General features: G+C 52.1%; 1 protein-coding gene across 1 annotated transcript in view; it reads left to right on the top strand.

The window, feature by feature from the left end:
- Window positions 1–23478, top strand: part of LOC133346126 (WAS/WASL-interacting protein family member 1-like) — a 30258-nt gene extending 6780 nt beyond the window's left edge. The window contains exons 2-9 of the mRNA XM_061557562.1: window positions 8417–8542; window positions 13562–13685; window positions 14736–14930; window positions 15316–16162; window positions 17192–17472; window positions 18709–18924; window positions 20430–20531; window positions 21043–23478. Of these exons, the coding sequence (XP_061413546.1) occupies window positions 8477–8542; window positions 13562–13685; window positions 14736–14930; window positions 15316–16162; window positions 17192–17472; window positions 18709–18924; window positions 20430–20531; window positions 21043–21092 (1881 nt within the window). The 5' untranslated portion in view covers window positions 8417–8476 and the 3' untranslated portion in view covers window positions 21093–23478. The remainder of the gene's footprint in view (window positions 1–8416; window positions 8543–13561; window positions 13686–14735; window positions 14931–15315; window positions 16163–17191; window positions 17473–18708; window positions 18925–20429; window positions 20532–21042) is intronic.
- Window positions 23479–25974: the final 2496 nt, after the last annotated feature.

Raw genomic sequence — 25974 nt, 5'->3', positions numbered from 1 at the left:
GATCAGCAGGCAATCCCAAAAGATTCGCTTTTCACAGCATATCTTATAACTTGCTCAGCAAACATGTTTTATAATGTAGAGATGGTTTACCTGTTAGACATGCTTGTTTTCCCGCATGAAAAGCTGCAGTAAGCCTAGATTATTGTACAGTAGAAGTTACGTCGATTATTTCTTGTGAAACTGAAAGCTTGCGCGCTGTGGAGCGTTATAGATTGTAAAGTCGCAGCGATTAAGAAGACTTGAGAGACATGATTTGCGTTGAGTAATCTGCAGTTGAAGAACGCTTAAGTCATCCTTATCCCGTACTTGAAGTCCATGCAAGCCACAAACAACAAATCAGTAGACCCGTGACGTACAATCACAAAAGTTATGGTGAAATCGATATCGCCAAAATCATTATCGATATCACGACAACGCTACTCGTGGGGGGTGTGTAGTGGAGGTGTGTGGGTCCACGTGTACAACACAACGAAGTTGTTTCGTTGCCACTGCTGATGAGCTCAGCAGAGTGCAGATGTCGCTGGTGGGATGGGACGTAGCAGCACAGGGAGCGCGCGTCCGTGCGGGTGCCGTACGACAGCCGTCAACCACGGACGACCCCCCCCCCCCCTGCTGCCCCTGCTGCTGATGCTGCTTCTGATGCTCCTGCTGTTGATGCTGCTTCTGCTGCTTCTGCTGCTCCTGCTGCTGCTGCCCCTGCTGCTACTGCCTCTGCTGCCCCTGCTGCTCCTGCTGCTGCCCTTGCTGCTGATGCTGCTTCTGCTGCCCTTGCTGCTGATGCTGCTTCTGCTGCCCTTGCTGCTGATGCTGCTTCTGCTGCCCCTGCTGCTGCCCCTGCTGCTGATGCTGCTCCGCGTGCGATCGCGCTCGAGGCTGGGGGTCGTGCACCGCCCACCGCCCGTGCCCTGCCGCGGGGCGCACTGTTGTCCATCAACGAGCTCCCGCGCCTCTTGGCGGCGTCTTCCTGCCGAGGAATTCCCACGTGGCGCCGCTCCCGGGAGCGGCGCTCGCCCAGCCTCGTCGCATAGCAACACGCACTGTCAGGAGGGGGGGGGGGCCGCACTGTCTAGAGGGGAGGGCCCGCACTGTCTAGAGGGGGGGCGCACTGTCTAGAGGGGGGGCCCGCACTGTCTAGAGGGGGGGGGGGCCGCACTGTCTAGAGGGGGGGGCGCACTGTCTAGAGGGGGGGCCCGCACTGTCTAGAGGGGGGGAGCGCACTGTAGAGGGGGGTTGGGCGCACTGTCTAGAGGGGGGGGGCGCACTGTAGAGGGGGGGCCCGCACTGTCTAGAGGGGGGGGCCGCACTGTCTAGAGGGGGGGCGCACTGTAGAGGGGGGGGCGCACTGTAGAGGGGGGGCCCGCACTGTCTAGAGGGGGGGCCGCACTGTCTAGAGAGGGGGGCGCACTGTAGAGGGGGTTGGGCGCACTGTCTAGAGGGGGGGGCGCACTGTAGAGGGGGGGCCCGCACTGTCTAGAGGGGGGGCCGCACTGTCTAGAGGGGGGGCGCACTGTAGAGGGGGGCCCGCACTGTCTAGAGGGGGGGGGGCCGCACTGTCTAGAGAGGGGGGCCGCACTGTAGAGGGGGGGGGCGCACTGTAGAGGGGGGGGCACTGTAGAGGGGGGGGCACTGTAGAGGGGGGGGGCGCACTGTAGAGGGGGGGGGCACTGTAGAGGGGGGGGGCAGTGTTTCTACAGAATCTGCGCTGCTGCCTCTTTCTTGGTGCTGACGAGTTCGGGGCAGGAGGCTGTGTGTGGATCGCCGCCTGCTGCTGTTGTTGTTGTTGACTCCACTGCTGGAGGGGCTACCTATCCGGCGAGCCTCGTTCGATTCCCGGTCGCGACCAACATCAGTGATGATTACCCGAACCAGTCCTGGGCCTCCCCTAGGTCGACTCAGCCTCAAATGAGTACCTCGTGTGGTGTGTCAACATCGCCCCTCTCGTGTGCCGTGCCGGCCTTCATAAGTGCTCGCGAACAGCTCTTGCCCCAGCAATCTGTTAAGGCTGTACAGGGGGGGGGAATCTTTGTCTTTGTGCTCTACATCACAGCGCTCTGTGTGTGTCCTCTCGTGTTGTCGGGTGAGAAGAGCTTCACAGCTCATCGGATTCCTCCTGCAGTGTGAATGGTGCTTCTGATCCTGCGCCCCTTGGGAAAGAGGAATTGGAGCGCCTTTGCCCCCCCGCCCCGCCTCTCCTGCATATCCGTGAACCCGTCCGGTTTGTCCGTATTCATGTACAGGGGAATTGAGTTTCAAAAAAAATTGTGTTTGTGTTTCTCCCTTGTGCTGGGACTTTGTAGGGTGAACGTTGAAATTTATAAGGACACGGGTGATCAATAAGGTCTGAATTGGTCTAATAAGGTAGGCACTGGTAGTAGTGTAGTGTAAAGTGTAGTGTATAGTGTCGAGTATAGTGTAGTGTATAGTGTAGAGTATAGTGTAGTGTAATGTGTAGAGTGTAGTGTCGAGTATAGTGTCGAGTGTATAGTGTCGAGTGTAGAGTGTAGTGTATAGTGTCGAGTATAGTGTAGAGTATAGTGTAGTGTATAGTGTAGTGTATAGTGTAGTGTGTAGTGTATAGTGTCGAGTATAGTGTCGAGTGTAGTGTGTAGTGTAGTGTATAGTGTAGTGTCGAGTGTAGTGTATAGCGTAGTGTATAGTGTAGAGTATAGTGTAGTGTATAGTGTAGTGTGTAGTGTATATCGTAGTGTATAGTGTAGAGTATAGTAGCATACTCGTCAATCCATACGGTTTTCCCGTATTCTCGTACAGGGAAATTGAGTTTTAAAAAATGTCCCTATTTGTTTGTGTTTCTCCCTTGTGATGGGACTTTGACCATTAATGTCTGAATTGGTCTTAATAAGTTAGGGCACTCATAAGGTGTTGACAGGTAAACGCCGTTGTGTCATGCCGATACCAAACCCCCCGCTCTTAGCTTCGGCACTGCGAGTGGCTGTGTGAGTGTTTGTTTTAAAGTTGTCGCCGGTCTTAGTGTGTGCCGTATCGTCAGAGGGTAGGGTGCTGTGTGTGTGTCTTAAATCCAAAGTTTATATTACAGTATTTACATGAATACAATTTGCATGCGTGACTCCGTGTGTCTTGTATTGCCTTCAGGGGGGGTAGTTCATTTTTCTTTTAAGCCACGTGTCCCGTTTTAGCATCAGGGCGGATTGCCATTAGCTGTTAAACGTGTAATTCTGCCCTATGTATATGTCATTGCAGTACAGTAGCAGCCAAGTTATACAAGTGCATTGGGTATTTATACATATTATTAGTAATTAATCACTTCCATAATAGAGGCGTTTTGGGTTAGATCGCGTAAATAAATGTGTCGTTAAACCCGCCACCACCCGACAGTCAACTCGTAAGGGTTGTCACGTAAACGGAACGTGGCCAATTCGTCACTAGTACAGCACTAGTGTGTAGTGTATAGTAGTGTATAGTAGTGTATAGTGTAGTCGTAGAAGGGTGGCCAATTCGTCACTAGTACAGCACACCGGTGTGTGTGTGTTGGAGAGCCAAGCCACAACATTTACAATCTGAGTTCAATAACTTAGCGTGCTCATCTGAGTTCAATAACTTAGCGTGCTCATCCGATGGAGTTTGGAAATCGGAGGGATTATGAGTGGCGGTGGGGCGACACTCCACTTTTAAAACATAACGCTGTTATTTATCATTTAAAGAGAGAGAGAAAAACAATCCCCATCTCGTGGAATTGTTTTTATTATCTTCGTTGCATCCTTTAGTGCGAGTACTGCCCAGCACCCCCATTTTGTCAATCCGCTGCTGGATTAAGGCCTCCCATACCGTGTCAACCCATGCGGTTTACCCTGTATTCTTGTACAGGGAAGTTGAGTTTTCAGGTCCATACGGCGTTCAGCCGTTTCAATACGGGCAAACATAAAATTGTCTCTTTGTTTGTGTATCTCCCTTGTGATTGGACTTTGTAGGATGAACGTTGAGGTTGATAAGGGGTTGACAGGTATGGCTATCCGTGCGTTTATCACAGCCGCTCATTTGCGGGCTTCATTAAGAGATGTTGGGAGCACAGTACAACAACAACAACAACGGAGAGTTGCTGCAACTTGCCCTCTGCTGGCAGTGTTATCCCACCAGCGGCAGCCTATGACAACAACAACCTGCTTGTGCGTGATGGTCACCACCCATCAAAGCACAGTCCAGGATCTGCCTTGCTCTTAGCATAGGCTGTCCCCGTAGGAACCAATTCATTTGTTTTCTCTCTTCCATACAGCACTATAACGTGGCCGCACTACAGGCTGAGTGAGTACATCCCCAGGGCGCGTTACCAAAAACAAACCCCCAAATACAATAAAAAACATGCGTTTAAAGTCTGATGTAATATATGCCATTTGTGCCAGCAGAGGTACACCTCATATTCTTGTTGCCCCCCCCCACCGCCGCACCTCCTGTAAGCCACGGTTTGGTTACTAAGTACGGTGGTGCGAAAGACGTTCAACACCGATACCTCTGGCAGGAGGGTTCAAGAGGCGCGGGGAGTGTAGCGGTTGCGTGTACTGTCGAGGCCCTTTGCCCTCCCTTGCCGATGTGACGAAGGTTGCACACTTCAGACATGCTTCTGTCCTTGTGTTTCACGGTGACTTTCCGACCAAATCGATGCCTCCCGTGTGGTGCTGTTGCCCAATGCGTTTACCTGCTGCTGCTGCTGCCGCCGCCGCCAGAGCAGACAGAGAGGGAGGGCTTCGGGGCTCGCTTCCTGTGTGATTTTTTTGTCTCCAGTGCCCTGCGAGTGTGGCCACGGGGAGCAGTGCGCCAAGACTGACTCTGACAACATCGCCAGTGTGAGACATCGCTCGAGTCTGACTGTCTGAGACATCACTCGAGTCTGACTGTTCTGTCTGTCTGTGTGACACCACTTGAGTCTGACTGTTCTGTCTGTGTGTGACATCACTCGAGTCTGACTGTTCTGTCTGACTGTGTGAGACATCGCTCGAGTCTGACTGTTCTGTCTGACTGTGTGACACCACTTGAGTCTGACTGTTCTGTCTGTGTGTGACATCACTCGAGTCTGACTGTTCTGTCTGACTGTGTGTGACATCGCTCGAGTCTGACTGTTCTGTCTGACTGGTCTGTCTGACTGTGTGTGACATCACTCGAGTCTGACTGTTCTGTCTGACTGTGTGTGACATCACTCGAGTCTGACTGTTCTGTCTGTCTGTGCGATACATCACTCGAGTCTGACTGTTCTGTCTGACTGTGTGTGACATCACTCGAGTCTGACTGTGTGATACATCACTCGAGTCTGACTGTGTGATACATCACTCGAGTCAGGCTGTGATACATCACTAGAGTCTGACTGTGTGTGACATCACTCGAGCATGACCGTTCTCCCTGCGACTGTGCCTGACGGCCACCCTGTCAGGTCGCGTGTGGCTGGTGTCGACTGCTGCACCGTGTGCGACGCCTCAAGGCCCTCCCTGCTGAGTTGCGACCTCGGGCGCTCTCCCCCAGTGCTGGTTTCCTGTGGCGGGGTGCGCTACCGCCACCACCACCTCTGGGTTTTTCCACGCGCTCGACAGCAGCTGAGTCGGCAGTCACCGCATTGATTCGTGCAGCCACCATCTACCCGGGGCTGGACGGAGGCCTCCCTACGTTGTGGTCGTCGTCGTCGTGACCTCGCGATTGCGACAATTCGTCCAGCTGCCGCGCGCACACGAGCTCTTTTACCGCTCCGTCTCCACGGATGTCGTCCCTGCCGGGCCGTGTTTCCCCACCTTTTGGCTGCGACTCCATCGTTAGTCTCGACCACCGACCGTAGAGACAGACTTGCTCTTGCGCATGTTTGTGTCCTCGTTCGTAAATAGAGCAGCTCTTAACGTGCGTGTGTTCTGTTCCACGTGTTGCTGTGTGTGCACTGTACCTTTAATTGTGCGGAGCGGTAGTGTAGAGGTTCGCATGCAAACGCAGCGAACTGAGTTTGAATCGCCCTCACGGTCAACAGCAGTGAAGAATATCTGAACTGGCCCTGGGCCTCCCCTATGTCGACTCAGCCTCCAGTGAGTGGTGCAGTGTGTAAACATCGCCACTGGGGAGACAAAGGCGGCCGGGCTTGGTGCTGGCCACCCACCCCCTCGTGTGCCGTGCCAGCCTTCATAGGTGCTCGCGAACAGCACTTTCCCAAAAAGTATTTTCAGGCTATTACGAGGTATCTTTATTTTTTTACTTGAATTTAGTTCTAAGTCATTATGAATGTAAGGTGAAACCGATGGAGGCTTACTCTCACTCCTACTGTTGCAACAGAGGCAAGGGTAATGGGCCATTATCACTTTTGTATTTCATTATTTATGGGTTCAAACTAGATTGGAAGCTTTCGTGACTGCAGGAATCACTCTTTGGTTCTTTCGGTAAAGTCACGGAGAAAATAAAATCAAATAATAATCGAATACGACGTTTCGATTGCAACACAAGCAACCATCATCAGCTAAGAATTAATGAAAAAAAAACATAGTAAACTCAGAAACGCAATGCAACACAACACATAGAGACGGCCAATACAAGAGCCAATAAAGTCATTCTTTGGAGGAGGAGCGTGGTCAGCCAGATGGGGTGTTGGCAGTTGTGTTGGCCGGCTCTCTGTGTTGTGTTGCATTGTGCTTCTAAGTTTACTATGTTTGTTTTCTCTCATTCATTCTTACCTGATGACGGTTGCTTGTGTTGAAATTCAAACGTCGTATTCTATTATTATTTGATTTTATTTTCTACGTGACTTGACCGAAAGAACCAAAGAGTATTTGTGGGGTATTTAATTTTTTGACATTTGGGTCTTTGACACCGCCCCCCCGTAGCTGTACGACCTCGCCAGTAACGCGGTGAGCACGTCCCTGTGATCCAGCACTTCGGCCGTGAGGGGGATGCGATGTGGGAGTGCAGCAAGCAGATTTGTGAATGCATCTCGGTGAAGAACCTTGGGAATGTTTTCCCCTCGTATGTGGGGTTTTTTGTCTGACTTTTTATCTTCTGATATGCAAATTACACCCTTCAAGCGAAAGGAATGATCCAAAAGTCACAGTTCAGTATTCTCGCTGATGCTTTCCTAGACGAATAAGTGACATTATTGTTAATATAATGAAGTCATAGCAATACAACCCCGTTTCACGGCAGACTTTTATTTCACACCGTCCGTTGCATAGCAATTTTAAACTTTGGGCAATTTCCGTTTGATAAATAACTGGTTGGAAGCGAGAGTAAAACCAATGACCTCGCACAAACGTGGTCAGTGGTGATCGCATCGACCACTTCACTAATCTGCCACTTAAAAACGCCTTACAAATACGGTCTATTAAAGCCTTCCAAATAAGGTTGAATGCGTTCAGCTGTGTCCGTCTGTAACAGGCGGGCAACGATAACTCGAAATGATGATGATGATGATTCAATGGGAGCAAATGCTTCGGATTGCGTTGTGTTACTATGAGGGACTTCCCCGAAGGAAAGGGTTGCCCATAACTAAGAGACACAGTCAGAGTAAAAGCCACTGTATGCAAATATGTAGATACATGTTGCCCTGACAGCTCCATTATGGGCCTCCGCACTGCTAATGAAATACTTCCGAAGACAAACACACATTGGAGAGTGTTCCAGAATTCTTGTGTATGCATAACTGTTCTTTCTTATTCAGCGAGCAACAGTACATGGTTGTTTGTGTTACGATGAAGAAGGGTCAATGCTTGAAATGTCACCGTTTATCTATTTGAAAATTTCAGGTAATGATGTTGACGGATATGTTCAGTTTGTTGTTTTATTGTGCTTGTGTACCACTGCCAACGCAGCAGCATCACCAAATGCATCAAAACCATTCGCGCCAGATTTCTTGAGGCACAGTTTGCCGATCGCGACCCCCGTATGCTCGACCATTCGCGGTTGACCACGAGCTGATGCAGCCGCGGAAGAACACGCACGCACCGTCTTGTCTCCCATGCAGCCCATCGCGGGTCACAGGTCACGTGTTGTCCCCAGCGTCCAGTGAAGAGGCAGTGAGGTTGAAGCTGCCTGCGATTTTTCTAACGACATTTCCGCACCCCCCCCCCCTCCTTCCGCTGCATAAATTGACTATATTAGTTATATTTAAGACCGTAGAAAATACATTATGTAAAAAAAAGCCTTCCTGTTTCATGTTTGGGGTTCATGTACGGTAACTGTGACGCTCCGAAATGCCCGTGTGTCATCCTCCAGCGGATATTTTTTAACCCCACCGTGCACGCTCGGTCTGGCTCCCATCCAGGATGCGCTGAGGTTTTAGTTTGATGAACACGTGGGTGCGCCGCGCCACCACTGGGGGGGGGGGGGGGGGGGGGTCGTGTTTGCGGTGTGGCCCGCGCGGCCGCATCCAACGTTGTTTACGATTCTGTACCCCAAATTCTCTCCCACGTGCTTCGTGTCACAGGAACCGCAGGGTGGGGACGTCACGACTGGAGGAGGAGAATCCTCTCTCTGAGAGACAGCCATGCCGGCTCCTCCCCCGCCCCCGCCGCCGCCACCAGCGGCACCGCCACCACCGTCATTCTCCAAGGTGCGTAGATGTTCTCACCCCAACTTCCAGGTGTGTGTGGAGGGTTCACCTGAACTACAGGTGAGTGTGGAGGGCTCACCTGAACTACAGGTGTATGTGGAGGGTTCACTTGAACTCCAGGTGTGCGTAGAGGTTCTCACCCCAACTTCCAGATGTGTGTGGAGGGTTCACCTGAACTCCAGGTGAGTGTGGAGGGTTCACCTGAACTCCAGGTGTGCGTAGAGGTTCTCACCCCAACTTCCAGGTGTGTGTGGAGGGTTCACTTGAACTACAGGTGAGTGTGGAGGGTTCACCTGAACTCAGGTGAGTGTGGAGGGTTCACCTGAACTCCAGGTGTGCGTAGAGGTTCTCACCCCAACTTCCAGATGTGTGTGGAGGGCTCACCTGAACTGCAGGTGAGTGTGGAGGGTTCACCTGAACTCCAGGTGTGTGTGGAGGGTTCACCTGAACTCCAGGTGTGTGTGGAGGATTCGCTTCTCCTTGATGCGCTCGATGAACCAGCGGGTGTCAATAGCCGCGGCGCAGCTCGTTGTGTTCCTGCAGACTTTGACACAGGAAGGCACCGTAGGGGTTTTTGTGTCTGCACAACGTGTGCGACATGACGGCTTCGTGTTATTCTGATTCATTAAAAATACACGTCGCGTGTTTCCCATTGTAAAGTACGTAAAGGATTTTACAGTCTGCCTTGTTAGGTTCATAACGGTATGTCTCGTGTAAAGTCACAAACTAGGCGCAGCGTCTCCCTGCTCAAACTAATTTGGGATGTCTCTGGGGGGGGGGACAATGGTGTAAATTCTGCATTCCTATGACAGGCGACCGTTTGTGTACAGGAACAACCGCTATGGTTGGCCTCTCTCAAACATCGTTACGATAATCTGCCGAGTGCTCATGCCAACAGACCATCGGCCGCTGCCGCCTGGCCTCGCATTGGCGCAGTGCGACATCCGTGGGAGCAGTTTACGAAATCGGCTCCAGCCCCGAGACGAATCCTCCAGGGGAAACAAACGGCGACTGTTGCAGAAAAATGCATGGGAAAAAAATCCACGTCTATATTTGGAGACGTTTTGGTGTTTAACCTAATTTGGAATGAAGCACAATCATGAGATGATGCAACTGTACAAAGAAAGAACTCGTGAGCAAAAGCAGAAGCTATTTTTGTCTGAAAGCAACAAATATTAGAATAATAAAAGTCTGTTTACTTTTGGATTCTCTTGTCTCTCTCTAAGCCTGTAGGGTCCGGTTTTTAGATGGGCGTGATCTGGCCAAATGATAGCGAGCTCGCTACACGACCGCTTTGTTCACGGTTCGAATTCAGCAGCCGCCCCGATTTATCACCGTCGCCGTAATAACCATTCTAACACGTGCCACTCTGCTTGACAGTGTGGATGTTAAAGATCTCCTAATGTCATTATCAAGAGTAGTGTTGTAGGCCATTCTGTTGTGGCGTTGGGGGTCAAAATTTGCCAAAAGTGAAAATTGCGCTGAAAATCACACAATTGATATCATGCGTAGCAATCGCTACCCCCTAGGGGCAGGCTCATGCCTCAGGTCACTCTTACAAATGAGACTTAACCTGGTCTCTTGCTTTTTCACCGGCCAAATAGTCTTGAACTTGAACGAGTTCGCCTGCATTCTACCATAAGACGGTCTGCGAAAGACCCGTTTCTACGAAGTGACGCTCCGGTGCTAGTGGATGTTTATGTGGTGGACTCGGCCCCAAATGAGTGCCCGGTTTTGTGCGTCAACTTCAACGCTAGGTAGACAAAGACATTAAGATGCGATCCTGGCTACACGACCCCATCGCATGCCATGCTGGTATTTTAAATCGTGCAGTTGTCTGGAATTCTCAACGTAACTTTACGGACGTGCATCAGGTGACCAGATAGACAAGACAATGGGCGGCCACTGACGTAGTGTGTCTACTGACCAAGGAAGATGAACATATGATCATCGCAATCGTTTTGTAGACAAAGATGTGCACTGTGTAGAAGTTTCTAAACATCGTATCGGAAAATATTTCACAGTCATGGCGCGCGTTTTTAGTAAATTTCTTACGTAACTCTTAAGTGTCGGCTATAAAAGTCGTTGTGCATACGTCACTGATACGGAGGTGACTCGCGTTTACGGGGTGAGCCTGCGTTGGGCTTTTATTGCTCACCTTGAGGATTAGCACATCATCAGCCCCTTCTCCGGTCCCTGTCAGGACGTGCATGCCATCATTAAAATGCTATTGCTGGACATTGACCACTCATGGTCACCCTTTTCAAGCCGCGTGTGCTAATGCACGTCGTTCGTTTTTCGGCAGCACGGTTGCCCGGCCGTCAGGTGTCGTTTGCGCTGCATGATTTTTTTATCATCCTACTGTCGAATAAAACATAAAATCAACGGCAGCAGAGAAGCTGCGTCAGTAAATCTCGCCCGCTGCTCTTTCCACGGCTCGTTCGATTGCAATCGCAGGGCGGCGGTAATGGCCACCGTACCACTACTTCCTTCTGCGTGGAAAAAGCAAGTTGGCAGCGGAGCTGGTGCCGCGTGCCAGCGAGCGGGTGGCTTGCCGCCGTCAGCTGACTCGAGGGCCCTAATGAGAGGCTTCCTGCGCAGGGCGCGCCGCCGCGGAGTTGCGCCGTCGGGCATCGACGGTTGACGCCAGACGGAGACCGAGCGCCCACTCGCGAGTGTTTGCTTGGGAATGAAATATGCGCCTTTGGCCCGACTTTCCCCCCCCCCCCCCCCCCCCCCCCAAGGAAATTTCCACAAGTGTTTTTTTTTTTTTCAAAAAAGCCGTATCGTGTCTCACAAAAGTCGCGTTTTTATCCCAGCGTATAAAATATGTATGTGTAAATAATCACGCCGCTACGTTCCATTAAAAGCACGTTTAAATACTGGCTTTCTGGCCCGGTAGGTGGTGATTTCTTTTTTGGTTTTTACCCCCAGAGTGAAGGGAAACAGAGGCCGCATTGTCGCACGTTAAATGTGCTCGTGGCAAAAAAAAAAAACCCTGCGATTTTTAAATAAAGCTGCACTCGCGTTCTCAGGATCTTATTCTCTCCACAGTGCCGAGCCCTGGCTTTTAACTTCCTTCCTGTAGAGTTTCCTTTTCGCTGATGTCTACGGTCCCATCGTGGTGCAAAACCAGAGATACTGACTTAAACCCCGGCAAGTTGTGTGAAGGATTCTGGCTTAGGTTAGGTCCCTACTTATGCCAAGGGTTGTGCGTGGCGCTGTCAGAAACGTGCATCGGTTACTTTTTGTTGCCTTCAGTTTGTTGCCAGTGACCAGTGCAGGCCTTTGCTTCACGTGTCTTCATGTTGTGCAGTGTGTGCGTCCGTGTGCCGAGTCGAGGCGGGGATGTGCTTTGCCTTGCTGCGAGCCGATAGGCCGGCTTGTGCCACGTTTAGAAAGGGCTCGCTGCATGCTGCTGCGCTCCGATAGCGACTTCCTTGGAACTTGAAACCTCGGTGACCTTTGCTGTAAATGAGATAAGGGCAGTACGGGCCGATCTGGTGTTCCTCTGCACGGTGAATCGAACATTGGCCCTGTCGGGGGTTTACATCGGGACATGCGTCCGATCGCATCGGATGATGAGCCTTGGGAAGGGATGACAAATTATTTATTTCAGCATTTTCAGAGGCATACGTCACTAAAAAATATTATCGCCTACTATTTGGCATTTGCCCAATATTAATATACTTATAAATAGCTTTTCTCGTATTTTATTGGCTTTAACATCGCATTCCACGGGAGGCAAATTGTTGACCCTTGCCCGTATGAGTAACACCAATCAACCTCTAGGCTGTAATTTTATGGAGCTAGCATGTGAAAATGTTTGTTTTTGGATTCTTGCGGTCATAAGCGTAGACTCATTTTAGCTCTGTGTAACCCTCCTATAACAGCACAAGAATTAACATCGGTCACCGCCTCCGTCACGGTCGCCTGTGCGCATTTAATATGGGAGCTTGGGGAGAGACCCTTATCCAGCAGTGGATTTGACGGAAAGGCAATCGTGCACACGTACGTGTCTCACGTCGTGAAATCTCACCGCTTTGAGGGTCCTTCTGCTTTACTTGCGGTGTCGAGTTCATCGCAGCCTCCCGGTGGCCATCCACGTCACCAGCGGGACCAGCAAGGGTGGCGGCGTCTGTTTGAGAGGCGCCAGCAGCCTCACCGTGGCCCCCCCCCCCGCACCGGCGGAGCACATGACTAACGAGGGCTGGCGGCGCGTATAAACAGACTGCTGCACCGCAGAGGGTGGCGAGTCACTCCCAGTGGCCTTAAAATGGTATGCGCATTGCGCAATTACAATGATTGAGCAAAATAATACCGGAGCCGGCGGTTTTGTATTTAAACCCGGTAGCTTTGGACTTAGAATTGATCGCGTCACCTCGCAGGTATGTCACTCCTACCCCGGCGCGTTGTGTGAAAGAGGCGTTGTACATCATAGCTGCACGTTCTAGCCAGTCGGGGTGTTACAGCGTGTTACAGACCACTCTCCCCCCCCCCCCCCCCCCACAGTCTGGAACTCCCTGGCCCCAACCATCAATGCTGTCAGCTCCCTACCTCTGATTTAAAGCCCAGGCCCCTTTTAGTTTATCCTCCTCTGCTAATGACTGCTTGTATCCACAAGACAAATCCGCACGAAGATTTCCGCACAGCATCTCGAGGTGCCCGTCACATTTGCAGACACCGGTTAAATACGTACTGAACTGCGTTTGATGGACGGCCTCTGAAAACTGCCCCCTTGCACGGCGCGCGTGGCTCGGCACGCGCAGCTGCGTCCATGCACGTCACCCGCTGTCCACCTGCAAAACCCGTGGGATACGTGGCGCCGCGAATGCAAACATCCGTCCCACCCGCGACATCTCGCCGTGTCGGTCGCGGGCCCTCGGGGGGGGACGCGTGCGAGGATGCGACAACTCTGCCTGGCGGGAGCGAGGCGAGGGTTACGGGCGAGTGACCCCCCCCCCCCCTCCACGTTATGACTCCCGCTTCCCTTTCCTGTGCTTCCCTTTCCGATGGCAGGCAAACGCTCCGAAGCTCTCCGGCTCAGTGCAGAAGGGGAGGGGGGCCCTGCTGTCCGACATCCACAAGGGAGCGAAACTCAAGAAGACGGTGACCAATGACCGGAGCGGACTCATTGTGGACAGTGAGTGACTGGTGACTACCCCGTGCTCCCCGGCACTCCTCGCTGTGCGTGGAGGAACCCGTATGCACCGAGATGCAGATAAGCGTACTGTTTTCCGCTGGGCAGTGGCGGTCACACCCTTACTTTGCCACAAGTTGCTTGCGGGAGTTTGACTGCAGTTTTTCCCGTCGTTCCGATGGGTGGGCAGTAACGGGTAACGTTTAGTTTCGCGCTAGATATTTTCTGGCCTATCCGTGTAGACTGGAAAATTGGCATGTGACTAGTGGCCATCGCCAAGAGGTTTACTGGATGTGGTGTGCCGGGCTGTGGAACTATTTATTGGGTCGCTCACCTGATGACACCTGGCTGAAATTACACACGTGGAGTACAGGGCAGTGGTTGAGCAACAGAGTGGACGTATTAGATTTAAAGAGATGGGTATAGAGGCTCCTCGCCACACCTCTATGCAATACGCACCCATGAAACTGCACCCTTGACGAATGTTGATTTTTAACGTTTGCATTAGCACCACAAGGTGTCGCACATTTGTCGTAGCCCTCGGCATCTAAACGATTTGACATGCTGGATGTGGGTCCCCATATCTCGTGCGGGTCGTGGTCGGTGTAGGTTGGTGAAGGTGGGCAGCAAGGCCGTGGGAGCACAGGAGTACAATACAGCAATGTGTTTCGCTGTACCGCTCTTAACCACCGCCCGCAACGCAGCCTCGCAGCCCTATGACAACGTGTTTGTGCGTGGCGGCCACCCATCGCAGGGGCCATCCAGGGCTGACCCCACTGAGCTTGAGATGCGGTCGGGCAAAGCTCCCCAGTGATTTGGTCATCCGATAGCTCAATGAGCGGGGCTCGTGAGATGACCGATGAGCTCGTTGTCCCGCACGCGACGGCGGTCGCTCTGTGTCCGTGTCCCCGTGGACCGTGGCGAGCGAGAGGTCTGTGCGCCGCTGCCGCCGCCGCCCGTGAAGGAGTGGGGCTTGGGGGCTTGGGGGCTGGGCCTGCCCTGAGCCGCAGCTGTCGAGGTGCGGCTGACGAATTGCAATCCGTGTCGCGGCAGAGCCGAAGGACAGCGGCGGCGGAGGAGGAGGAGGAGGAGGCAGGATGGGGGGCGGAGGCGGGGGAAGTGGAGGTGGGCCCATGGGGGGAGGCGGCCCAGGACTTGGGCCCATGGCGGGGGGCGGCCCAGGACTTGGAGGGCTCTTTGCTGGTGGAGTTCCGCAACTGCGAGGTGCTGGAGGACGCAGCAGCGGAGGTCAGAGACTCGCAGTGACTCTCATCGATACTCTCACACGCTCATAGATACTCTCACACTCTCATAGTTACACTCATAGATACTCTCATACGCTCATAGATACTCTCACACTCATTCACACTCTCATAGTTATACTCATAGATACTCTCACATTCTCATAGATACTCTCACACTCATAGATACTCTCTCATAGCGACTCCAATATAGCTACTCACAATGTAGCACTGCACACACAGGCAGCTCTCGTAGCTACTCTCGCACTCGCACATCCCACGCTGTCACGGCTACTCACACAGCCGCTGCCTACGTGTGCGTGTGTGTGCGCATTTGTGTTGCAATCGGCCTTCCTGTCGGAAATGAACTTAAACCTCCCCGACGTCGGCAGACTCGGGCGGAGCACGGGGCCCTCTGCTGCCGCCCTCTGGGAAGCCGTCCCCCTCGGGGTTCGCTCCCAGAGCCGGTGGGCCCTCCTCCAGCGCAAGCCCACGGCTGCCGGCCTTCGCCCCCTCCCGCCCCAGCTTCAATGCCCGTTCATCGTCGCCGTCGCCGTCGCCCTCTGCGGCCGCAGAGCCTCCGCGCTTTCCCAAGCCTCTGCGCTCGAGCAACCACAGCGGCGGCAGAGGCGGCGCCGCGAGCCCCGAGCAGCCGAGACCTCCGCTGGGCCTCCAGAAGCCGGGCTTCCCCAAACCGCAGCTGCAGCCCCAGCCCCCTCCGCCGCTGGTGCCGTCGCAAAGCTTCAAGCCGACGCCGTTTGGCAGCAGGCCAGGCCTCCCCGCTCAGCCCAACGACAGCGCTTCGGCCACTTCCTCGCCTCCCAGAAGGTCCTCTGCACACAGCAACTACAGATCCCCCGGACATGGGCACACTCCGGAGAAGCCGTCGACGGCGTCATCACCCCTCAAGCCTCCGTCGGCAATGCATGGTCTGTCGTCGGTGCCGTCGCAGTTCGGCGGCAGCCGGCCCGGTCCCTCGCAGCCGCCGTCGTTGCCGGGCGGCCGGGACCGATGCCCGCCCGTGCCCAGCACCAGCCGTCCCCTGCCGAGCCAGGACAGCGTGTCCAGGGAGTGGCCACCGGCGCCGTCGAGGGAAGTGGCCAAAGAGTGGCCACCGGCGCCGTCCAGGGACGGGGGTAGGGAATGGCCGCCCGCGCCGTCGAGGGAGGCGGTGAGCAACCCTCCACCGCTCCCTCCTTCGAGCAGCAAGATGGGACCCCCAGCTGCCTTCCTGCCCAGGCGAGTTTGACCCCCAGAGGTGGCACGGCAGTGCGATGGATGCCAAGTGGCACGGTGGGGAGATTTTAACTACCTCGCCTGGTATACAGGAGGTCGTGGGTTTGACCCCGACCCTTGATGCCTGTATATTTGGAGTTCGCATGTTCTCTCCGTGGTCACGTGGATTTTTCTCCAGGTACTCCTGTGATTTTTTTTATATTTCGAAGCCTGCGTTCAGAGTGTTTGGCTGCGATAAATGTCCATATGATGATAAGCCACTTCCATCGAGCTATCATTTGTGGCCAGGCTGCTTCTGAACAAGAGCTATATAGCTCGGTGGGCCTTACCGGGTAAAATAAAAAAGTGTTCGGCCTCGTGTCCGTTCTGGTCAGAGTCATCGACTGATAATTATAAATGTGCGAGTTTAAATTCCCGTAGGGTGTTGACGCAGCCCATCATTCCTACAGGATCAATAAAATCAGTAACGCTTTATGGCAAATTCAACAGCGGTTGTCCCGTGGGAGATAGGATTATCCCTCCGCTGGCTCTGGGCCACCACTGGTGACAAGTGGCTCCCCCCACTGTTCATGTGAGCAGGGGGACCCTGTGACCTGTGAACATATGAGGCACGGCATTACACTTTACACACTGATTTATACATTCGTTTTCATTATCCAGAAAGATGTGACTCATGGAATGTGTGTTAGGCGTGTTTCATTTGTTGCCCGTCCTGCAATGTTGTCACCTATGCAGCATGAATGTAGCTGAGATTGGAGCTATCTTCCAGCAGCCATTTTACAGGTTTTCTCAATCCACTTCTGAATGAAGACCATCCCTCATACCTTTTCCGACGTGGGGGTTGTTTGACCATACTTCCCCCTGGTCGGTGCGGGTCGTTGAAGGAGAGGCCCAGCAATGGATTTGATATCACTCGCCGCTGATGTTAGCCGTGACCCACAGTTTAAATTCAATTCGCCGGGTTCCCATTGCCGCGCGTTAACCGCTGCACCACCGCTTCCCCATGTGCTGTGTGGAACTCGCGTGACGCAGGTCTGAGAATCCACCCACGCCGCCGTCGCACAGGAACGGACCCCCCCCACCACTGCCCCCCTCCTCAAACAGGAGGAGCAGCGCGGCGCCTGCCATCAGATCGGATCGCTTTGTGCCGAAGATCCCCGACGGGCCCTCGCCCCCCTCCCTGCCTAAGCGGCAGAACTCGCTGCAGATATTGGCCCCGCGTGGAGGGGCGCTGCCTCCCCCTCTGCCCACGAGCACGAGGCCTCCGACTCCCGCCCGGGATGCCCAGAGTCGCGGTGGCGCAGCTCATGCAGGTTGGCATGTGCGACCTCTCGCCCGTCTCCTCCATGTCCCATAATTCTCTAGTCGCGTAATTATGTTAAATCTTAATTTTAGAACTTTCGTGACTGCAGGAATTATTATTTGGTTCTTTCGGTTAAGTCACGTCTAAAGATAAAATAATAAATTAAATTAAATAATAGCATACGACGTTTCGATTGCAACACAAGCAATCATCATCAGGTATAATGAAATAGCGACATAAAATCTAACCAGAAAACTATAGACAGACATATTAGCAGACAGATATCACCAAGATACATAGAGGGAGCAACACAGGAAACAGAGAGGGGTGATCATCTCTGTGGGGTGGCCTTAAATAGACAGAGGGGGGAGGAGGCAGAGAGAGGGAGGGGGTTAGAGAAAACATTTGCATATCAATGAGTGGTCAAAAAACAAGGTTCTGCAAGTGCGATGACACGGCAAGCAAGTCTGAAAATCAGAAGGACAAACTAAAATTCAATAACCTAGTAAAATATCGAAATGTAATGTAATACAACACAGAGGGTCAGTCAACACACAATTAACGCATAGCCTGGTTGATTACGTATTTCAAAGATTGCTAAGTTAGAATTTAAGTGTGAACATTCCAAAGAGAAGACACAGGCAGAGAGAAGAGAGAGAGAAAAAAAAGGATAAGCTCAAAACTTCCCCGTAGAAGTGGTTCAATCTTAATTTTAGAACTTTCGTGACTGCAGGAATTATTATTTGGTTCTTTCGGTTAAGTCACGTCTAAAGATAAAATAATAAATTAAATTAAATAATAGCATACGACGTGTTGTATGTGTGTTGTTAGTATTGTGGTATGTATGTTGAACATACGTAGCCAACCATGCTAATCGGATGTGCGGGGGAAATACAACAAACTAAACGCAAAAACAGTGCTAATGATTTAGATTTGTAAGTGCTTAGCTCCAGTGGCTTCCTGATATTGGAAGGAAGAGCGTTCCAAACGGCCGCAAAAGCGCATCTAAGAGAGCGCGATGCAGTAACCTGTCTTTGTTCGACGGCGAGCCAAAAGCCGCTGCGAGGATGACCGGAGTTCGCGTGATGATTTTTGCTCTTCGACGAGATCGCCAGGGTGTAGTGTGGTTCATTTGTGGCAGGCGCTCTTGTGTGTGATGATCGCCACCATAAAAGATGCCGATGGGATACCGGCACTGAGCGGCTCTGACCTCTGCCCCCCCTCCCTCTCCGCTCTTCCCTTCCAGTCGCGTCCAGCGCCTTCCCCCCTCCGCCGCCTCCCAACAGGAACGGGCAGATGAGCGCGCGCCCGGCACCGCCGGTGCCCACGACGGCGCGTCCCTACGCACCAGGGGACCAGCCTCCCCCGCCGCCCCCCCCCAGTAGGCCCAGCTCCAACTTCCCCTCCGCCGCTCCTCCGCCCCTGCCCTCTCGCAACGGTCATCTCAACTCGCCCACGTCAGGTGCGGTCGGGCATGGCTCTACTCGGACTCGCTTTGTTTCGACATTTGACGTCTAAAATGTAACCGGTGGAACGCGTGTGGGGCCCGATGGCTCAAGAGGTCGGAGTGCGCTGAGGTGGTACCACTGAGACCTGGGTTACAATCTGGGTTTCGTGCCGCCTGCCACGAAATCAAATTCTCAAGTGAGTTGATGGTCTCAGGCTGGTCAACGGTGAGCTCAATTCTGGCTCTTGAGAATAAAAATGTTGGATCGTCCCCCCTCATGTGACAAACATTACTCTGTTTAACACGTAGGCTTTTGCGACCAATATTATTCATAATCAACGTTTTTGGGTTTAGATCCAGCATCATCGGGCATTCTGGCGAATTGCCCGATGATGCTGGATGCAATTACCAGCGAAACGTCGTACTCAAAAATTGTAAATGTTGTGGCTTCACGCTTCAACACACCGGTGGGCTAAAGCAGTGAACTATTTGTCTTTTGTCAACGTGACACTTTTTTACTGATTGGCCGTGTCCGGTGGTGGAGGGTTACGACACATTTATAAATAACGCGATCTAAACCCAAAAACGTTGATTATGAAAAACATTACTCTGTAGCAGGGTGCACGGGAAAGGGCAGCAGCCTCCATTGTGTGGGCCCCCCTATGATGGGCCGTTCTCTGCCATGAAGGGTTGGCACTGCTCTACGATTGTTGAATTTATATAATTTTTCTCATGCCAGGATTTTGATAGCACAGTCGGGATAAAAATGGGCATGTGGCAGAATACTCCATCGGGTTAATGTTTAATGTCAGCAAAATGATTCAGCACCGTTTCTACAGACGAGCTCGCCGCATTGACAAAATTGACGTAATGTCACGGATCATTCTGTCGTGGTTTCATCTCGAGTTTGGAGAAACCGACTGGACATCTGTGAAAAAGAGCTTCATAGCTCATTGGATTCCTCCAGTAGAAATAAAGATTCTGATCCACCCATAGCAGAGGTTGCAAACGGGTTTTGATTCCTTACCCGTACCCGGCCGCACCAGGGTCGCAAACGGGTACCCGTACCCGGCCGTACCCGTACCCTACCCAAACCCGGCCGGGTATCGGGTAGGGTACGGGTACCCATTTGCGACCTCTGGGATGAAGCCATGTTGCAGGCGTGGGTGGGTTGATTCTAGGAACTTGAATTGTGAGGAGACAAGACGTTGGGAAATGAGTGACAAATGGTTACTCACCAGTGACTCACGGCCGACCCGTACCCGTACCCGGCCGCACCAGGGTCGCAAACGGGTACCCGTACCCGGCCGGGTATGGGTAGCTGGGTATCGGGTAGGGTACGGGTATCGGGTACCCGGTTGCGACCTCTGACCCAGAGGGGTTGTTGGAGCTGCCCCTCTGAAGCAGCATTTGGCTGAGGAGGAGGTCGTTTGCAACGGTAGCCTCGGTGCACGGACGGAGTCACGTGCGACTCGTGAGGTTGTTTTTAATTTACGTTCTCGTTTCTTTCTCCTCCGCAGATGATTTCGAGTCGAGATTTAATTTCCACCCCGTCTCCGACTTCCCCATTCCCGAGCGCTTTCAGAACATCCACAAGACGTATCCCAGCCAGGCGATGAGAAGTCAGTAACTTTTAAGACGTATAAAAATTACAGCTTCTGTGTGTGTTTTTTTTTTAATGCGACATGCCTGTAGTTTCGTACGATGTTTAAATTTGCAGTTGCTCTCGATTATCCCTGCGTGGTTCAACCGGGTTGGGGATGAGCCGCGCTCGTTCAAAACGTGGAGCAGAAGAAAACGTCGCGTTCCACGGTCATCCGCGCGTGCGTCGCTTTCATTATTAGCTACCTCTCACTCGTGGCTTGATGAGCCATTACTTTGAGAAAAATAAACAGTGTTCATATTCACATCCTCATTCTACATAAATGTATGTGTGTCATGCGTAATTTATCTATTTATTTTGGCATTATCTGTGTTTTTATTCTATCTCGGCCATCCTCCCCGCATGACCCCCGATAATCGAGAGTTGGCAACATTTCGCTCGGCGTGTTTAATATACATTTTCTTAGGATTTGAACGCTAAATTGAGCCGACCCGACTGACGAACCGTTCACATTTTTCCATTCTTCCCAGACGACTCCGTGAACTCGCGATCGTACCCTCCACCCCTCCCGTCTCGCTAGCCGAGGCCCCGGCGTCTCGCTAGCCGAGGCCACGGGGGGCTGGCTACAACTCGACCCCACCAGAGAGCGGCCTGGCGCTGCTGTGCCGGACATCGCACCGGACGACCCCGAGGGGTGCGCGCGACCTTGCGCTGGAGCTCGCGCGACGTGCCCTGACGGTGCTCCTCTCGGCTCGCACGCTAGGGGAGCGTGCGAGAGGATCCGATCACCAGCCCGCGGCGTTTCCGCGTCGAGTGATGAGGCAGCAGCAGCATCAGCAGCGGGTTGCGGTCGTGTGCCTGGGCAGCCTTGAAATGCCCGGCCTGTGTAAAGGTGCCGCCCTGGGGCGCACAGACCTAGCTCAGACTCCTCAACTCCACGTGCCCAAAGTGCTAAACGTCACATGCATTAATGCCTCCAGTCACACGAGGCATCTTGCTGCATTGAGCACTTGAAATCGCTTTCTTGTTGTTGTATTCTTCTTACATCTTCACAGCTCTTAAAATGCCACTTTGTTTAAAACTGCGGCGTGCTGTTACGAGACACGGCAGTGTCGCGTATAAGAGGGCGCGTTTCTCAGCCAATACAAATGTCTATTGGTTGGTTTGTTTGTGCCTTACCAGTTGAGGTTTCTTCACCGACGTTTCAGGTGTTATTGTACATACAGTATGCAGTCATCCTCTTAGAGTTTACCTTGTAGTTTGCCCGTGGGCATTTTTAATTGATCGTTTGCTGGTTCGCAGCCGTTTACAAAGACACATTGTTTAAAGTCGTAAAAGTAACTTGTATGGATACTTTGAATACTCTGTTATGTATGTTGACATTTTCGTGATTGTTTTTATTCTTAACTCCTCACATTTGTTGTTACCAAAGTACCAAAGGAATGCAGTGGCCATATGTACTTGACGTTTACAATGGGCAGATATTGATATTGATGGATTTCTTTTGATATAAGGAAGAATTAATTGATAAAATGGGGCACTTTTTTGACATATGCATAAAAATCAAATATGAGACAAGGCTCTATGCAGAGTTCTTAATTTCAGTCTTGGAGGTCAGTGGTCGTTATGCCACGGTTAATCAAGAAGGTCAGACAATTTCTGGCAGAATAAGCTGCGTATTTTAAAGGAAACTTTATTTTACTTCATTTGTATATTATATATTTTACAGAGTTGAACTTATTTGCCGAAACAACGGCGGTAAACCCGACGCCTGCATCTCTGTCGCATTGCTGGGTTAGTGCGTAGCACGTGAGGGGCGTAGAGGTGTGGTGCAGGCTTGCCCGTTTTGCACACCCCTGGGCGTACGTGATCATGCAAGGAGATGGCAAGCCTTGAGCATAATGAGCTCGACAATCATGGAAGACGCCTTGGAGAGCAGACAGACCCCCCCTCCCCCCCAGCGCACCACACTCGTGGAGGTGCGAGTCTCTTGACTAAGCACTCCCCACCTCGTGCTAATGTCGGTCCTTTTGTGTGTAGTTAGTTGTCCTTCCTCCGCACCTCCGAGTAGCACGGTTGGCTACGTGCGGTGCGAAAGAAGTTCAACGATCGTACAAACGTGCACCACGTGTCGCGGAGGTGCGGGTCCACCGCGGTACAATCGCTCCACGCGGAATCCGCTCGCGTGCGGAGCGGCGGGGCCGCGCTTGAACTTGTTTGTCGGTTTACAAAGCCCCGCGCATTTACCCTCTCCGCCGCAGCATCGTGCTTGTGGGGCGTCCGTCGTGAAGGATGCGCCTGCGATCATCGTGCAAAATGAGCAACCAAAACTTCAGAGTTCGTCGGACCGTGTTGGCACCGTGCTGCTGCGGGTCGCTTCGTTTCGCTGTCTGTCTTCCGTGCAGAGGTGTCGGGAGTGCGTGTTCGCTCAATCCTCGTCCATTGTAAAACAAAAGCTTACTCCGCTACTTAGTGTATGACGTATGTGTATAAGGGTCGCTTCCCCATGTAATCCTCTCGTTATATCGTCGGGTATTTGTGCGCGAGTCGCACATTCCGAATGAAGTCTTCGTCGTGGGCACGCGTGCGTGTTCCCGCGTGGCCGTGTCTCTCATCCCCCCCCCCCCCCCCCCCCCGGTGCATCAGGTACGGGTGAGTCGAAGGTGCCTCTCGCTCGTGAGCTTGGCACAGAGCAGTGGGCACCTGTCGCCCGCCAGCTCCGTCGATGGCCCTGCCCTCGGTTGGCGGAACGGTTGTGGTGGTTTTGTCAGCCACGTGTCCTAAGTCGAAGTTTCCATTGGGCACGGAGGCGCAAAGCCATCGAGGAACGGTCTGACGACGTCGTCGTGGTGGTGAGGGTGAGCGAGGAGAGTGGAAACAGCGCCGAAGTGACACATCGTCATCCTCGTTGCCCTGCATTGCCCCACGCGGAGAGCACACGCAATAAAGGGCTTCTGCATACTCGAGTGATGTGGTGTGTCGTGCGTTCCTGATGTCTCGTTAATATTTTACTGGGGCTAAAGTCGCACGCTTATTAATCACCGTGTATAAACAATGTCCTTCATTTTGCTACAAACAGAATTGCAAATGTTATTTATTGTTACAAGCTGACTTTTTGTTTTTCAGCGGAACCAACACCGTGAATAATGTATACACATTCAGCTCGACTTGGAGCCAACCAGCAAGCTGGAGCATTGGCAACGATTCCGATTGTCCGCTTGTTAAATCCTTTATATTAAGTTCACTTGCTTGCTTGCTTAGGACCGTGCAAATCTTTCGGTCGTTTTTTAACCCACATCCCGTGATCCAATCGAGCTGACATTTTGCACACAGACTCGTTGTGCTTGACAATTTTTTTTCTTGAAAAATTTTTTCCATAACTTTACACTTTTTAGGGAAAAAAATTATATTTAATTACCAATTGCTTAATGGTGGCAGGCAATCATCTGACCCATAGGTGGCAGCCATCTCAAGCCAGAGGACGAGAGGACTCTAGCCGCCACGCATATAAAGGATTTATAGTGAAAAACTTTGTTTTTACGGGTTAATTTCTTTTTTAGTTAATGCTCTTCCTCCAGTGATGTAACGTTTGGTCTTGTGGCGAGGCTCGTAATCCCGAGAGAAGCTTATGCTGCTCCACTTGTCACCGCCTTGTGTCTCGGAAGGCTTGAGAAGTTGAGCCGTATTCCTCTCCCGCGAATGGAGTGACAACCCCCCCCCCCCCCCACTGTTATTGTCCGAGTCGGAACGATGGCGTGGTTTGCCCGCGGCTCCCGCACGGCGCGTGTCGTTTGTGAGAATACCGGGGCAGGCCACGTGCTCCACTCACAATGCGAAGCATTCGTGTCCCCGGCCTGGAGGCGACTCGGTCCATCATTGGGGGGGTTACTAAAATGAGTGCCCCTTTGTGGGAAGGCAATGTTGGGTTTCCCATGAATATGCTGATCTCTGTCACGGGAATGTGGCATTTTCACCACTGCTTCAGATGAAGGCTGCACCAAGCCCGTTCTATCAGGGAAGATATGTTGACGTTTTTTGCTTTCTGTCATCAGCAGCCATGATCAATCCACTGCTGGATAGTTTTTATAACCCGCTGCAAACTCTATTCTGTGATGTAACAATCCATTCAGCACATGGGTCTGCAACAAAAATAACAAGAAGAGCCTGTTTTTTTTCGAATTATGTATATATAAAAAAAAACTATTTCAAGAGCCGCACTACACGCTAACACCACAATGACGCAGCAGTCCTTAAGAGAGCCGCATGCGGTCCCAGACCCCCAGGCCGCCGGCCCCTGGTCGAGCGCGTGTATTACGAGTTGATTTAATTGCTCCATCTCCCTGGTGGTATTTCTCTCGGGGTCGTTCATTCCACCGCCGCCTTGCTGAGTGGAGTTTTAGATGGATTTAGGTGTGGCTGGCTGCCCGGTCCTCACGAATCCTGACCACATGCCTTGTTCACAGGGCTTGACAATTGGAACATCACAAACCGCGGGGAGGGAGGGGGGGGTATGGCCATTGGGGAGGATAGTTCTCGTCGTGCCTGCTGCGTTGGCCAAACCTCTCCAGGCACTCCTCAAGTGCCGTGTCCGCCTTCATAGTTGCTTGCTGACGTCAACTCGGTTTGTCAAGTTTGGTGACTTTTGGGTAATGCCGATGCGTGACACTGACCGGCTGTGTGTGATTGACGGGCTGTGTGTGTGTGTGTTGAACTGTTTTTTAGCACAGTACGTAGCGAATCGTGCTAACCGGAAATGCGGCGGAAGGACAACGAAGCAAACAGAAAACAGTTCTAAAGAATTGTGTTTTAAATCTAGATGATTTAAAGTGCGTATAGCCTCCAAGCAGTGACGTAGTGTATCCTAGTAGCAAAAGCTACTTCACGTGTAGTAGCTACGGGCCCCGCACTTTCAAGGGCCCCGCGCTAAATGCTTTCAAACTATCAATTCCGGTTCAGTGATTCTGCACTTGCTCTATTACTATAGTACTATACTGCCTTCAACTTTTATGAACGACTGGGTGTTTAAGGTTAGCGTATTATCTGGCTGTATAGCAAATGAAAAAAATGCAAGTACTTTACTATGCAAGCAACAAAATTATGTTTTAATATTTGTGGGTTTTTTTTATTTAGGGCCCCTTTATAACATGCTACAGACACCGTGCTTGCTTAATCCGGCACTGGCCCCAGTTGCTTCCCAATATCGCAAGGAAGAAGAGCGTTTAAAAGCGCGCGATGCAGTGACCGTCCGTCTCTGTTCGATGGTGAGTGCGTGAGTTTGCGAGTGCGGGAGACTTTGACTTTTAAACAACTTTTATTGCCGCCAGCAGCAACATCGAATGCGGGAGAAGCCCTCCCCCGCATGTCGGCGTGAGCGAGCCAGGGAGACGCGGTGCAAATGCTCCCTCCATCCCTCCCCATTAGGGCTGAACGATTTGGGGGGAAATGTCTTATTGCGATTTTTC

Source organism: Lethenteron reissneri, chromosome 23, assembly GCF_015708825.2.
Source record: "Lethenteron reissneri isolate LAM-NWPU_2019-01 chromosome 23, ASM1570882v1, whole genome shotgun sequence".
Lineage (NCBI taxonomy): Eukaryota > Metazoa > Chordata > Hyperoartia > Petromyzontiformes > Petromyzontidae > Lethenteron > Lethenteron reissneri.
This window is presented reverse-complemented; position numbering and strand designations above follow the sequence as displayed.